At 35.8% G+C, this 14,533-nt stretch overlaps 2 protein-coding genes across 2 annotated transcripts; one reads left to right on the top strand and one right to left on the bottom strand.

The window, feature by feature from the left end:
• Nucleotides 1-8,076: 8,076 nt before the first annotated feature.
• On the top strand, nucleotides 8,077-9,304 carry HELRODRAFT_164232 (hypothetical protein; the record flags this gene model as incomplete). The annotated part of the gene is made up of 2 exons (XM_009029226.1): nucleotides 8,077-8,370; nucleotides 9,242-9,304. 2 exons carry the CDS (start codon nucleotides 8,077-8,079, stop codon nucleotides 9,302-9,304), a joined length of 357 nt encoding a protein of 118 aa, XP_009027474.1.
• Nucleotides 9,305-9,690: 386 nt separating this feature from the next.
• HELRODRAFT_164231 (hypothetical protein) lies at nucleotides 9,691-13,850 on the bottom strand (the record flags this gene model as incomplete). The annotated part of the gene is made up of 5 exons (XM_009029225.1): nucleotides 9,691-9,777; nucleotides 10,467-10,627; nucleotides 11,808-11,892; nucleotides 12,773-12,923; nucleotides 13,462-13,850. 5 exons carry the CDS (start codon nucleotides 13,848-13,850, stop codon nucleotides 9,691-9,693), a joined length of 873 nt encoding a protein of 290 aa, XP_009027473.1.
• Nucleotides 13,851-14,533: the final 683 nt, after the last annotated feature.

The raw sequence follows: 14,533 nt of genomic DNA, 5'->3' as shown, positions 1-14,533 counted from the left end.
TGTGAAGGATGGAGGGATGGATGGATGGATGGATGGATGGATAGATGGATGGATGGATGGATGGATGGATGGATGGATGGATGGATGGATGGATGGATGGATGGATGGATGGATGGATGGATGGATGGATGGATGGATGGATGGAAAGATAAAAAGCACGATTGAAAGAAGAGAGAAGGAAAAAGAAATAAATTAATATGAACGAATAAATATGTATAAACAGAAAAAAAAATAAAACAAAGACAAAAAACTCAACGATATAAGATGGAGTTATCGAAAAAAAGTGCGTCACGTAAAAAAGATGGATAGAGGCAGAAAGAGAAGGAGGGACAATTAGTTGAGGAAAATTAAAAAAAGACAAAAAGAAAATAGGAAGTGGAAGAAGAACAGAAAGATAAAATAAACAGAGGAACGACAGAGCTGAACAGAAGAGATGGAGGAAAATTGAAGATAAAGAGAGAAGAGAGAAAGATGGAGAGAGGAGATGAGAGAGTGAAAAAAATTAAATAAAGGAGAGAAAAAGAAAGAGAGAGATATATACAAATACAAAGCAAAGAAATGAATGACTGAAGAAATGAGTGAGTGAATAAAATAATTCAAACGCAACATTGATAGATTTGTAGACGGTCGAACGAACGAACCCGTGAACAAAACAATAACAGAAGAATGAACAAATGTTAACAAAATAAACAAATAAGTGAATAACTGAGAAATCTAATTAATGAAGAAATTTATTATCCTGGGTTGCTTCATAGACAACACAATTAATGTATGACTAGATGGATGGATGGATAAATTGATAGATGGATGAATGGATGGATGGTTGGATGGATGAGTGGATGAATAGATGGAAGAATAAATAAATGACTAAATGGATAAACACATGACTAGTTACAAATGCATGAATCAATAAACTGACGGATGATTAACTGAAATCGATAAGAAGAAATAAATAAAAAAATTAAGACAAAAAATTTATATTATTATTATTATTTTTATTTTTATTGTTTATAATTCCAGCATCCTGATGGTGATGACGATGAATGAGATATAATTTGATATTGAGCGTCACTTCCGGGAAATCTCAGCCAGCATCCTTCAAACAGGAGCATGGAAACATTCTCCCATCCATCCATCCATTTTTATTTTATTTATTTTTTTATTTATTTTTTTTTATTTTTGAAGGATGACCAAAAAAGATAAACTTGTGGATAGGCCACCCTTAACTAAAATTTCTAACTATAGATGCAACAGAAAGGTCATGAAATACATACACATAAACTCACGCTCACATATACTTATAAACACTCACCATACTACAATTCCTATCACAATACTGTTATACAGAACTGAAGAAACAGAATCAATGAAATGAAATGATCTGGAAACCAAACGTTCGCTCACTTACACACTCAAATAAATAGACACATAAACAAATATGGCCACACACCATATACATATAGGGCGTGGCCATATGTTTCAGGGCACAGCCGAGTGCATGGACATCTTACACATAGATATGTGCCCCTCCATATACACCCCCGCTGTACCCTGTTTAACGGTCTTAGAATACAATATGTATATACATATATACACATTTCTACACATACACATGCACACAAGCACACACACACACTCACCCAAACACACACACCCACACTTACCCACACACACTCTCACGCAAGCACTCACGCACACATACAAACACACACACACACACGCACTCACGCACCTATACCCACCCTCAGACACATACACACACACACACACACACACACACATACATATTTCGTCGAACCTGATTGAATCTCCCAGATTGTTAACGACCCGGCAGACCCAACCAAGCCCAACGTAATTCATATTCCTAAAACACGCTGCCTGAATACACAGATACATACATACCTATAAAAATTCATAATGATTTAAATATGAAGTAAATTTACTACAATTACACATTAAAAGGAGCATTTATGGAAACATATGAAAACCGTATACACAGGATAAGTTAGCCAAATGAAAAGAGATTCTTGTTCTAGTAAATAATAAATGTAAATAAATGTTGTTCAAGAAAAGGTGACTATGATACATACAAACACAAACACACCCAGCACACACCTGACACACACACTCACCCACGCACACACATACATACAAAATATGATTGCCTTTTTGATATCAAGTTAAAAAAAAGTATTTTGCTCAATCAAAAATTTTTTGACTTTGTTTTTAAATAAATGTTTTTGACATATATTTTTAATTTCTGTGTTAATTATTTCATCCCAAACTTTTGGACCAGAAATTTTTAAGCTATTATTTATTATTTTCAATCTAGAATAACTGGGATAAAAAGTTGATGCATTCCTAAACACTTTAGTTTGGATCGAGCTTCTTAAGTTGAAGAAATGTTTAAAAAACAACGGGAGTTCACAGTGTACATATTTATACATCAAAAGAGCTAAGGTATACAAGTGGATATTTTTAACATTTGAAATTTGTAAAATATTGTAATAATTAGAAATATGGCAGCGAAGATGAAAATTGAAAAAGAGACGAACGAAACGATTTTGGCTAACGGAAATATGTTGCATGTCTAAATTTGGACTGTTTCCCCACAGCAAATTACAATACGTTAGGTTTGGGTAAATAAGGGTATAATATAATTCTAATAATACATTTTGTGTTATTTTATTTGTTTGTTTTATTTATTTTTTGGGAGATAAAATTAATGTGCGAGTCCCAGGATAAGTTATCGTTGATGAAGATACCTAAAAATTTTGTTGAGCTCGATCGATGTATAGGATTACCATTGATTTGTATATTTAAGTCTGTGATACAATTGGTTAGTATTCTTGGTCCAAATATCATATATGTACACTTTGTATAGTTTATTATTAAATCATTAAAGGTAAACCAATTGGCGATGGATCGAATTTCATTGTTGATAGAATTTAATTCTTTGTTAGGTTCTTTAGTATGAAAGTATATAGTCGTGTCATCGGCAACTAATAAAAATTTAGCTGATGTAGTTATGTGGCATAAGACATTTATAAATAAGGTAAAAAGTATTGATCCTAATATAGAGCCTTGTGGGACTCCGCAGTTAATCTGGAGCCTTTCTGATTCATAGGTTTCGATTGAGACATATTGTTTTCTTTCTCCAAGGTAAGAGGAAAACCATTTATATGCAACTCCTCTTATACCGTATGAATAGAGTTTTCTTAACAGATTTTCATGGTTTATTAGATCAAATGTCTTTGATAGATCCATAAAAATTTCTAATGTGAAGATCTTTTCATTCAATTTTTCCATCACTCTCTGCGAAAATTCTACTATAGCAAGCTCCGTTGAGTGGTCTGCTCGAAATCCATACTGATTTTCATGAATAATATTTTTAAACTGTATAAAAGATTTTAATCTCTGGCACATCGATTGTTCTATAATTTTTGAAATAGGCGAGAGAAGAGAAACAGAGCGGTAGTTAGATATATCTAACCGATCTTCTTTTTTATAAACTGGTATTACTTTAGCGGTCTTAAAGCATTGAGGAGAGTAGCCCTGTGAGAAAGGAAGTTTGCATATGTATGTTAAAGGCTTTATTATTTCATTAATCATCTGTTTGATTAAATAATTACTTAAGTTATCCTGAGAAATACTTGTTTTGTTTTTCATATTTTTAACTATATTTATAATTTCTATTTCATCAACTGGTCTTAAAAAGATAGATTGACATATTGAATTTGCAATTTTAAATTTATCATGATAATGTTTGGGTTTATTTTGATTATCCAATAAAGTTTTGGCAATGTTGATGTCCATCCATCCATCCATCCATCCATCCATCCATCCATCCATCCATCCATCCATCCATCCATCCATCCATCCATCCATCCATCCATCCATCCATCCATCCATCCATCCATCCATCCATCCATCCATCCATCCATCCATCCATCCATCCATCCATCCATCCATCCATCCATCCATCCATCCATCCATCCATCCATCCATCCAACAATATTTCATAAAATAACTTTCACAAATGCAGTAGAGAGGTGATCACATTTCATGAAAAAACGCCAACATTTGTTTCTCGGGTTTGTTTTGTTTGTGACCTGCTGTTGTTGTTGCAGTGTTGTTGTTCACATGTTTTTGTTGTTTACATATTTTTGTTGTTGTTGTAGTTTAGATGTTGTCGCTGTTGTTCAAATGCTTTTGCTTACATGTTGTTGCTGTTGTTTACATGATATTGTTTATATGTTGTTGTTGTTGTTGTTGTTGTTACACATTGTTGTTTCTTTACCAGTGGTCTTTTTTGTTTAACTTGTTTGTTGTTTGCGCAAATTGTTTCATTATTTCTACCTTTGTTTCACTGGTGAAATTGTTTTAGTAAGCCTGGGTTGTGTTGTTGTTATTTCGGCGCACCAGCAGATGATGAATTATTTCCAACATTTTTTCATTCATTGCTGAAATATAAATCACCGCATAAAAATAATGCACGCTGTTGTAATACACCATTGAAATTAGAGAAAAATTTTCTATTTTTGGATGAGCATTTTTATTTGAGACTAAAATTTTTACAGTTTTGTTCGTTGCTGACGTTGTTGGCTTGTTTTTGTTGTTGAAGTTTTGTCACTCTTGCTGAATTTGCCTGTGATATCGGTCGGTCCTCACTTTATTTACTACCTCCTGTTCCACTTTTGCCACCTCTGTAGGCGCTTGCTGAGCCCACCAAGCTCTTCTCCCGTGGCCTTCAGTTGTCTGCAGTATTATAATTATCAAAAGTGAGTAAAACTCATTGTTTTAACAGTAAAAGCAGCGTTTTATGTCAAAAATTGACCAATGGTGTGGATGATATGCAAAAAAGGTTGTCAGCATAACATTGGCCACAACACCACAAATTCCCGTAAAAATTGAATAATGTTTGCCCCCGTCAAAGTTGTCTATATCCGCCACAGCCCAGATCATACCAAGTGGTCCAGGGCTTAACATTCAAATCCTAGCTGTGCGACTAGCTGATTCATTCCCATCGCTACACAGCGAAAACATTGCGAGTTCTGTTGCGACGGAGGGCTAATTGAGGGCCAGTTCCAATGTTATAAGCTGATGTGTCGTCGTGATTTTATTAAAATTTAGTCGTTTTTGATGTGTTGCAGTGTTGTTGTTGTGTGTTGTTGTTGTGTTGCTTTTCAATATAGTTGGGCTGTTGTTTTTTTTATGTTTTAATATAGATGTTGTTGTTGTGTTGTTGTTTTTTGTGTTATTTTCAGCATAGTCGCTTTGTGGCTCGTCGTCAACAGTTGCACGTGTCGCCGGCATAAATATCTCTTTGCTGGGCCGTGTCAAAGTTATCAAATTTTTGAAAGAAACAACAAAAAGTAAAAGTGGAAAGAGAAACAAAAGTGGATGCAATTTTAAAATATTGAATAACATTTTGTGTTGTCTTGCAGTGTAATGTATTGTATTGTGTTGTGTTGGATTGTATTGTACTGCAAATTTATAATAACATAAAACGAATAAAATTAAAGTTGAGATGCATTCAATTTCATTTTCGACATTTTTAATCAAAATTTAAATTGTCGTGGTTTATTACAAAATATTTGAACCTTCTCTATGCGACATCTTTCCTATCATCATCACTGCCACTTATATTTCCTATCATCATCATCATCATCACCACTACCACCATCATCTTCATCGTCATCATTATTGTCTCATCCTTATTACCATCACCGTCGTCATCCTCATAATCATAACCATCACCATCATCCTCATAATCATAACCATCACCATCATCCTCATAATCATAACCATCACCATCATCATCATCATCATGACCATCACCATCATCACCACCGTCATCATGACCATCACCATTCCTATCACCTTCATTATGACGTAACTCAAAGAGCTAAACGATGACCAGGAAATGATGAGGAAAGGTGGTGCAAGCAGGGCCAGCAAGCAAGTGTGATGAATGCCGCCATGCTGGACTGCACCAACCAATCAACATCTCCTTCGAATCAAAACATGTACGTGCCAAACATCCATCCGAGGCGTCTGAAAAATTTAGAAATAAAATAAAATGCCTCTCACTGAGATGGCCGTAAGGAATAAAATTGATAATGGAATTACGCTGAAATGAAGCTCATTCATTGAAAGGGAAACGGGGGGCGCAGGCTCAATTAATCTCATCCTATCTAATATGGGAAGACAATTTTTAAAACTTGAAATTCTCAAACGAATAACAACAGCAATTTGGAGAATTAAACAAAATCAACAATCATAACAACAAAGTAAAGACTGAATAACAACAACAATAACAACAATCATAAAAAAAAGAAAAATAAACAATGGCTGGAAAAAAGACCTGTTCAGACAGGAACATAAATATGAAGGATCGAAGCGGTGGGGTTGTAATTGTTATTGTGCTGCCTGACCATATGCAGGCCTTTACCGGTTTCTTTCATTCATTCATTCATTCATTCATTCATTCATTCATTCATTCATTCATTCATTCATTCATTCATTCATTCATTCATTCATTCATTCATTCATTCATTTGTTCACCCACTCACTCACTCTTTCTTTCGTTCGTTCATTAATATATGAATTTATTTAATCATACTTTTATTGTTATTATCGAAAGAGTAGGTAACCTCTTTTATTATTATTACTTTCTTTCATAACTATTGAAAGATTTATACGTGAGATCATCATCATCATCATTATCATCATCATCTTTATCTTTATCACCCTAAATGTGTAATTTATTTGTATCACCGTTGTCATCACTATAATCTACACCATCCTCCTACTTCTCCTCCTCATCATGAACAACACCATCATCATCATCATAATCAACACCAACCATCATCATCATGAACAACACCATCATCATCATCATCAACAACACCAACCATCATCATTTATCATCATTAACTTAAAATTTATTTTCCCATCAAAGGCAACTAATTACATCCCATCCTCCATTCCAATTCATTCTAATGAATCTTTTCAGTCAAATTCAGATTGAAACCTCGCCGCAGACAACTTCCACCGAAGCTTCGAACACTTTTCTTCTCATTTTCAACCCACGCGTATTTATATAAATAGTTTAAAAATACTTTGTTTTTTTTATATTTTTTCATTTCAAAATCTTAACTAAATAATTCAATACTACAACTATAATTCATCATTATTAATTTCTTCATTTTTTTCTTTTGCATGTTTGGAGAGATTCTCCTATGACTGATTTTTTTTTAATTAAAAAAAATTGAGGAAATGATGGGAATTAATTAATGAAAAGGTAAAAATAGTATTGCTTCGTATGGTAAAAAAATAAAAAATATATATTGATTGTATAGCGCTACACAACTTGGTGACCATCTACCCGGAAAAATATTCGACTTATCACTTGAAAGTTTATGAGAAATTATGAGGAAATAACGGACGCTATAAAAATGCTCTGTGATGTTGTTGTTGTTGATGTTGTTGATGAATTTGTTGTTGTTGTTGATGTTGTTACTGCTGTTGTTGATGTAAATATTGTTGTTGTTGATGCGGTTGATAATGTTTTTGAAGTTGTCTTTTTATGATTTTTTAATTTTAGATGGTGTTTTAAATGTTGTTGTAGATGTAAATTATTCGATCGTTGCTAATGATAACCGTGGTATTAAAAGCAATAATTTCGTAATAAATTCTGTTACTAAAATTCTTTGTATTTTGGAAGTTGTTGATATTTCGGTATGTTGATGGAAATTTGATGCTGCTGCTAGTTGCTGATGAGTAATGTTTTTTTACAAATCGTCGGCATGTTGGAATGTGACATGTTGACGGCAGCCCAAGAATTGATCATTGCAACACATTGCTACATGGGCTGGAGCAGTTTCTCTCACATTGCACTCAATTGTGTTGAACGCATGAATCAGGTTGCTTGTGAGACACCGATATTTCTCGCATCGCAACTGCGTTTAAAAGATCTCCACTAATGGCTTATAAAAAAATGCAGTTAAATTCAGGTTGCTATTCCATCGTCCGTCTGGTCACTTTGTTAGGTCTGTCAGAGCCGCGGAAAAAATGGGGATCATGCTGTTATCTATATCTAACCTTATATCTTCCTGGCTCATAAGATACATAATGTTACTTAGCCAGGAAGATTCAAAAGCAGATGAGGAGGCTTTAAGATCGCCATGCCTTGGTTGGAACGTCAGAGTGAAAATCATCCAAACAAATCAACGCTCCAATGATTGGATGTTGGAGTGTTTCCTACTGTCTGCTCAGTTATGGTCTTTCGTTGCTTTACTCGGAGGTTCCAATGAAGCAGACACGCGTAAATTGCTGCATCAGGACACCATTCTGCATTTGAACCAGGTTAGTGCAACGCAGAGTGCCTTTAGTCATTAGGCTATATTATCGTTCTTATTAAGCGTTCTTTTTTGAAGGTAAGGAATGATTAGAAATTTTGTTGAAAATCAGAGAAGATATCAAAAGAAACTAAATGATAACTTGACAAATTTTTCACCTTTGAATTTTGTTGATAATAATGAGGATGATGATGATAATAATAATTATTAAGAAGATGAAGACGATGAAGATGATGACGGTAATTTTGTCAATATACTTGAAATTGATGATGTCGTTGACATGCTGTTTGATGTAGTTGATGATGATGACGTTCGCCAGCCACGCAGGAACAACAAATCTTTATCAACAACAAATCATCATCAACAACAAATCATCATCAACAACAAATCATCATCAACAACAAATCATCATCAACAACAAATCATCATCAACAACAAATCATCATCAACAACAATTCATAAACAACAACAAATCATTATCATCGTCATCATCAATAACAATAGTAACAATAATATCAACATCGTCACATGAAAATTACTACTATCTTTGACGCCAAAGACTTGATACTAGCCGACGAATGATGCCAACATGAAGTTGATTGTTTCAACAAAATCACCAGAACATTAACATTTGATGTCATTCTAGCATTAATATGGTTGATTATCACTATAATAGTAATGAGAACTCTTTTGTTTCAAAGCAAAGACAATAAATAAGTATGAAAATAAAATAATGAAATGTCACAATAATGTAATAAAATGTAATAAAATGTCAATGATTGCCACAATGCTCATTTTTTAGAAAAAGTCCATAGCGGGGAAGTATATTCAAATATATATCACAAATTGTTTCTGTCACAATATATGCCATACGATAGCTTTATAACAGTCTCTATCAATTCATCGTTGAAAGAATCCGGCCACAAAATTTTAAAAAGTGAAAGATTAAAATTATTATAAAAACCTATTGGTGATATTTCAAAATAATAATAATAACAACAACAATGATGATGATGATGATGATGATAACAATTAATAAATAAAACATGCCATTGTCACTCCTATCCTGAATGGCCGCTGTAGCCTATCTAACTAGCGTTCAATATTCAATCTTTCTTTCAAATCAATGGTTAATAAACAACTTTTTACTAACTAACAACTTTTCTTCCATCTGAATATTTACGATCTTCTTCCTTCCTTCCAATGCGGCTATTGCCAGTTCCATTCTAGCAAAACTGCTCCTCTTCTTTAGGTCCTTTCTGATTTTTTCCATCCAATGACAATCAGCGTCTTTAATCACTGGTCCCACTCGGCAGGAGTGCTGCCTTCAATTGTGCAACCACAATCTGCTCGTTAATAAACTCAGCTCCCATTTTGTCTTTCCGGGACAGTTTTGGTTTGATTTTCCTCTTACCTTTTTGAGCGATCCCAACATTAGCTTTTATTTATTTATTTTTTATATCTGACAACATCTGACAAGTTGACAACATCTGACAAGATGTCTTGACATCTTGTCAGATGTTGTCAACTTGTCTTCTGGTGTCTCCCATTAATCCGTTTCAAGTCCTTTATTGATTTTTGTACACAACAGATGTTTTAGATAAAACAAGGTAGTATAAGTTCAAATGCCATGCCTTTGCGGACGATATCCAACTCGATGTCAGCGGTCTCACTGAATCCATCAAATCCATCAAGTCCTGTTTCATTGACGTTGACAAGTGGATGATGCTTGACAGACTTAAATTAAATTAACGCAAAACTCAAATTTTGCCCATTTGGCGACAGATATCTGAAGTGAATGTTGACTTCATTTGTTCAATGGTGATGGATCACTTCAATTATCATAGGTCTGCACTGGACATCGGAATCATCCCTGAAACTAATCTATCAATAGATGAGCATATCATACCGTTAAACAAACAATGTTTTTGTCAACTTTGCTTTCTACAAAATGTGAAACAATCACTTGAGTTGTCAAAGACTCTGAGTCTTATACATTCGTTTGCCTTTTCTGGGCCTAATTGTTGTAACAGTCTTCTTTGATCTGTTCAGAACCGTGCCGCAAAATTACCTGCTGGTGGACGAAAAACTTCATTTGCTTACTGTAAAGAAACGCATCTTGTTAAAAATTTCTATCCTGATGTACAAGTGCGTAGATAGCATGGCACCCTCACACCTCATCAAAATGTCGCTGAACCTCAAAACACACACCTTCTTTTCGGCACAATCCATCCCGTACCTCCCACCAGGTTGATTGCTGCTACCTGCAACTTTGCCATTGTTTACCGTGTGGAACAAGTTGCCATTCAATCAGGTGCAATCCAGTCTGTTCTTCAACAGGCTTTGTAGGGAGGGATCTGAAAGACTTCTTGCATGCTGATTAGTAGCGCTTTTGAGATAATTTTTTATTGAAAAATGGGTTATAAATTGAAAAAAAAAATAATGTTAATAATAATAATTATAATAACAATAATAATAATATAATAATAATAACAATAATATTTATGCATAGATATATATAATTGTTTTAATATTATAAATGTTATCTGTTTTTGTTATCACTAGAAATATAACCCTAACCACCATCACCACATCATCGTCATCATCACCATCATCATCACCACATCTGCGTTATCGTCGTCATCATCATCGTCATCATCATCATCATATTAACCAAGCCTCCCAACATGTTCTCGTCATTAACCTTCATGTCAGATGCGAATGCACGTGTAACACGCGATACCAACGACAATCATCATCATCATCATCATCATTTTTAAAATCATCATCATAATCTTCATCATTTTTAAAAATATCTGCGTCATTATCATTCTTATCTTTGTTATTAACATATTTCATTTTTGTCTCGATCACCATCACCACCTTCGTCATCATCATCATCACCACCTCCGTCATCTTCACTATCATCTATAAATTTATCATCATCTTGTCATACAATCTTCACAAACATCATCACCCTCATCATCATCATCATAATCATCACCATCATTATTATCATCATCACCACAAACATCATCATCATCGTTGTTGTTGTTTCTGCCAGCCATCATTTCCGTCTCCACAAAGATCCATTTGAGCCTCGTAAACGCAAACACACACGCACACACACACACACACATACACACACACGCAAACACACACATACTTACGTACACACACATACACATACATACATAAACACAAACACGCCCCACACACTACACATACATACATACATACATATATACATACATACATACATACATACATACATACATACATACATACATACATACATACATACATACATACATACATACATACATACATACATACATACATACATACATACATACATACATGCATGCACCGAAACAACTGTCTTTTAAAACTGTCTGCTTAAGGTCTGATGATAGCAACTTGTTATGTGTGACCCAAACCAACTTGAAAATGGCTGAGAGAAGTTTCTCTGTAATTGGACCAGCCGTTTGAAATAGCCTACCAAGTTATCTAAGACAGCCCGAACTGACTGAAAAAGTGTTCAAGAAATTATTGAAATCATTTTTGTTTTCATTATAAGATTTGGTTTATCGTAGCTATTCAACTGTTTCTTTTAGACAGTGCTTTTGAGAAACATTTTGTTTGTAATTAGCGCTATACAAATTTTTGAATAATAATAATAATACATACATACATACATACATACATGCATACATACATACATACATACATACATACATACATACATACATACATACATACATACATACATACATACATACATACATACATACATAAATACATACATACATACATTCTACCCGACTCAGTTGGGTGTCGGGATTAAGGGTGGCGCTGAGGCCGCTGTTCATGCGGTTCGAAGATTGGTCACCGACCTCCCCGATCAATGGGGGTTTCTGAAACTGGACTTTAAAAATGCCTTCAATGCCTTGAGAAGAGACTCGATGTTGGAGGCTGTCAAACTTTTTTGCCCCAATATCTATAATTTTTGCCATTCTGCCTATGGCGGAGTCTCTTCCCTTGGCTACCACTCTTGGGTTGTAGAATCGTCCGAGGGGGTACAGCAAGGTGATCCACTTGGTCCTTTGTTGTTCGCACTAACTCTTCATCCACTCTTAGAGAAAGCTTCGTCCACTTTCGTTTGCGCTTATCTGGATTATATCAGCATAGCTTCGGACGGTCCAACTCTGGCCGATAGCTACGAATATTTGAAGCATAACTCCGCTGCAATTGGCTTAGAGTTAAACTTTAAAAAATGCGAACTTCACTGCCAAAGTTTATTTCAGGTGCCACATGCGCTGGCTGAAATACCCAGAGTTGGTGCATCAGAACTGAGTTTTTTAGGTACACCCTTGGTCGAGGGCGATTATCAAATAAAGTTTTTTGACCCTGAGTCGTGTTTCCTGTCTTTTGGCCCATGATGCCTTGACTATTATCCGCAATGCCCTCAGTTTGCCCAAATTGATGTACTTCCTGCGTACATCCAAACACATTGATCCTTTTAAATTGGGCGAATTAAACAGAGCCCTGCGCACCGCCCTGTCGTCGATTTGCAATGTTCAAGTGACCGACAGTGGTTGGTCCTAGGCTCAGCTGCCGGTGCGATTTGGTGGGCTGGGGTTGCTTAGCGTGGTTCAGCTGGCTCCCGTTGTTTATAATTCTTCTGCCGCTGCCACTCTCGACCTGCAGTCTTCCCTGCTCCACCGGTTTTTTCGTTGCCGCGATATTCTTCCCCCAGTGTCCGCCCCGGAAGACCGTACGCACGTCCAAATTTTGAACGAAGAATATAAAAAATCTTTCAAAATTTGTTGTCTTCATGCGGCGACGACTTTTCCACCGCTCGTTTGTTGGACATGTCCAGCGTTGCCAGCTGTGGGTGGTTGAGATCGTTGCCTAACACCTCTGTGGGCACCAGGCTTGACGACGAGTCTGTGAAATTTGCCATTGGCTTCAGACTTGGCCTGGTCATTCAGAATAAATACACGTGCCGATGTGGCGCTGGGGCGGACGAGTTTGGGCACCACGGTTTGGTTTGTCGCCTGGGTGGGGGCCGTCAACTACGTCACTCAGCGCTTACATTTGTCGGCTCTTCTCCAAGGCTTCAATCCCGGTTCTCAAGGAACCATCCGGCATTTCTGCGCATGATGGTAGGCGCCCGGACTGATGCACGCTAATACCTTGGAGAGCCGGCAGATGTTTGGCGTGGAATGTTACGGTCCCTGGCACCCTCGCCAAACGATACGTAAACCTGACAAGTAAATGATGCGGTTTGGCTGCGGCCAGGGCAGCCGACGAGAAAATGAAAAAATATGGGAACGCCCTCCCCTCGATGGAATTCTTGCCAATATGCATCGAGGTTCTTGGCCCGATGGACCCCAACACCCTTAAATTTCTTAAGGAAATATGCAAAATGATCAGCGTCAGATCAGGCGACAGCAGGGAACTGTTTTTTGCAGCTAACCACATTTCGTGCTTGTTGCAGCGGTTCCTGCGTGTCTGTGTGCTTGAAAATATCCAACTGAATGCCGACATGTGCAATTAACGACAAATCAAAGTGTTAATCCATTTGTTACTTGATGTTTGACGGTTCAGTGTCACTCATCATGTTTTGGTTTTAACATACATACATACATACGTACATACATACATACATACATACATACATACATACATACATACATACATAGATACATACATATATACGATACGATACGATACATTTTATTTGTCTCCATACATACATACAAATATACATACATACACACTTATTCAAACATGCAACACACATACACACAAACAAACAAAAACACATACAAACACAATCATACTAATACACAGACAGATAAAAACAAACATTATAAAACGGATGAATAGTTCGTGACATAAAGAAACGCGCATACAACATATCATCCCCATCATCATCACCATCATCATCATCATCATATTCATCATCAATATCATCATCACCATCAACATTATCGTGATCACTATCTTCATTTTATTATTGTTACCGTTACCAAAGCTAAATTCCTCTTCATCATCATCCTCCTCCTCATCATCATCATCATATTCATTACTATCAATATCATCTTAATCACCACAGTTACCATCATTATCATCATCATTTGCAAAAACATCAACATCACCAA

This window comes from Helobdella robusta (genome assembly GCF_000326865.2).
Source record: "Helobdella robusta unplaced genomic scaffold HELROscaffold_6, whole genome shotgun sequence".
In the NCBI taxonomy this organism is placed as follows: Eukaryota; Metazoa; Annelida; class Clitellata; order Rhynchobdellida; family Glossiphoniidae; genus Helobdella; species Helobdella robusta.
Note: the sequence above shows the minus strand (reverse complement) of the source record. Positions and strands in the feature narration are given on the sequence as shown.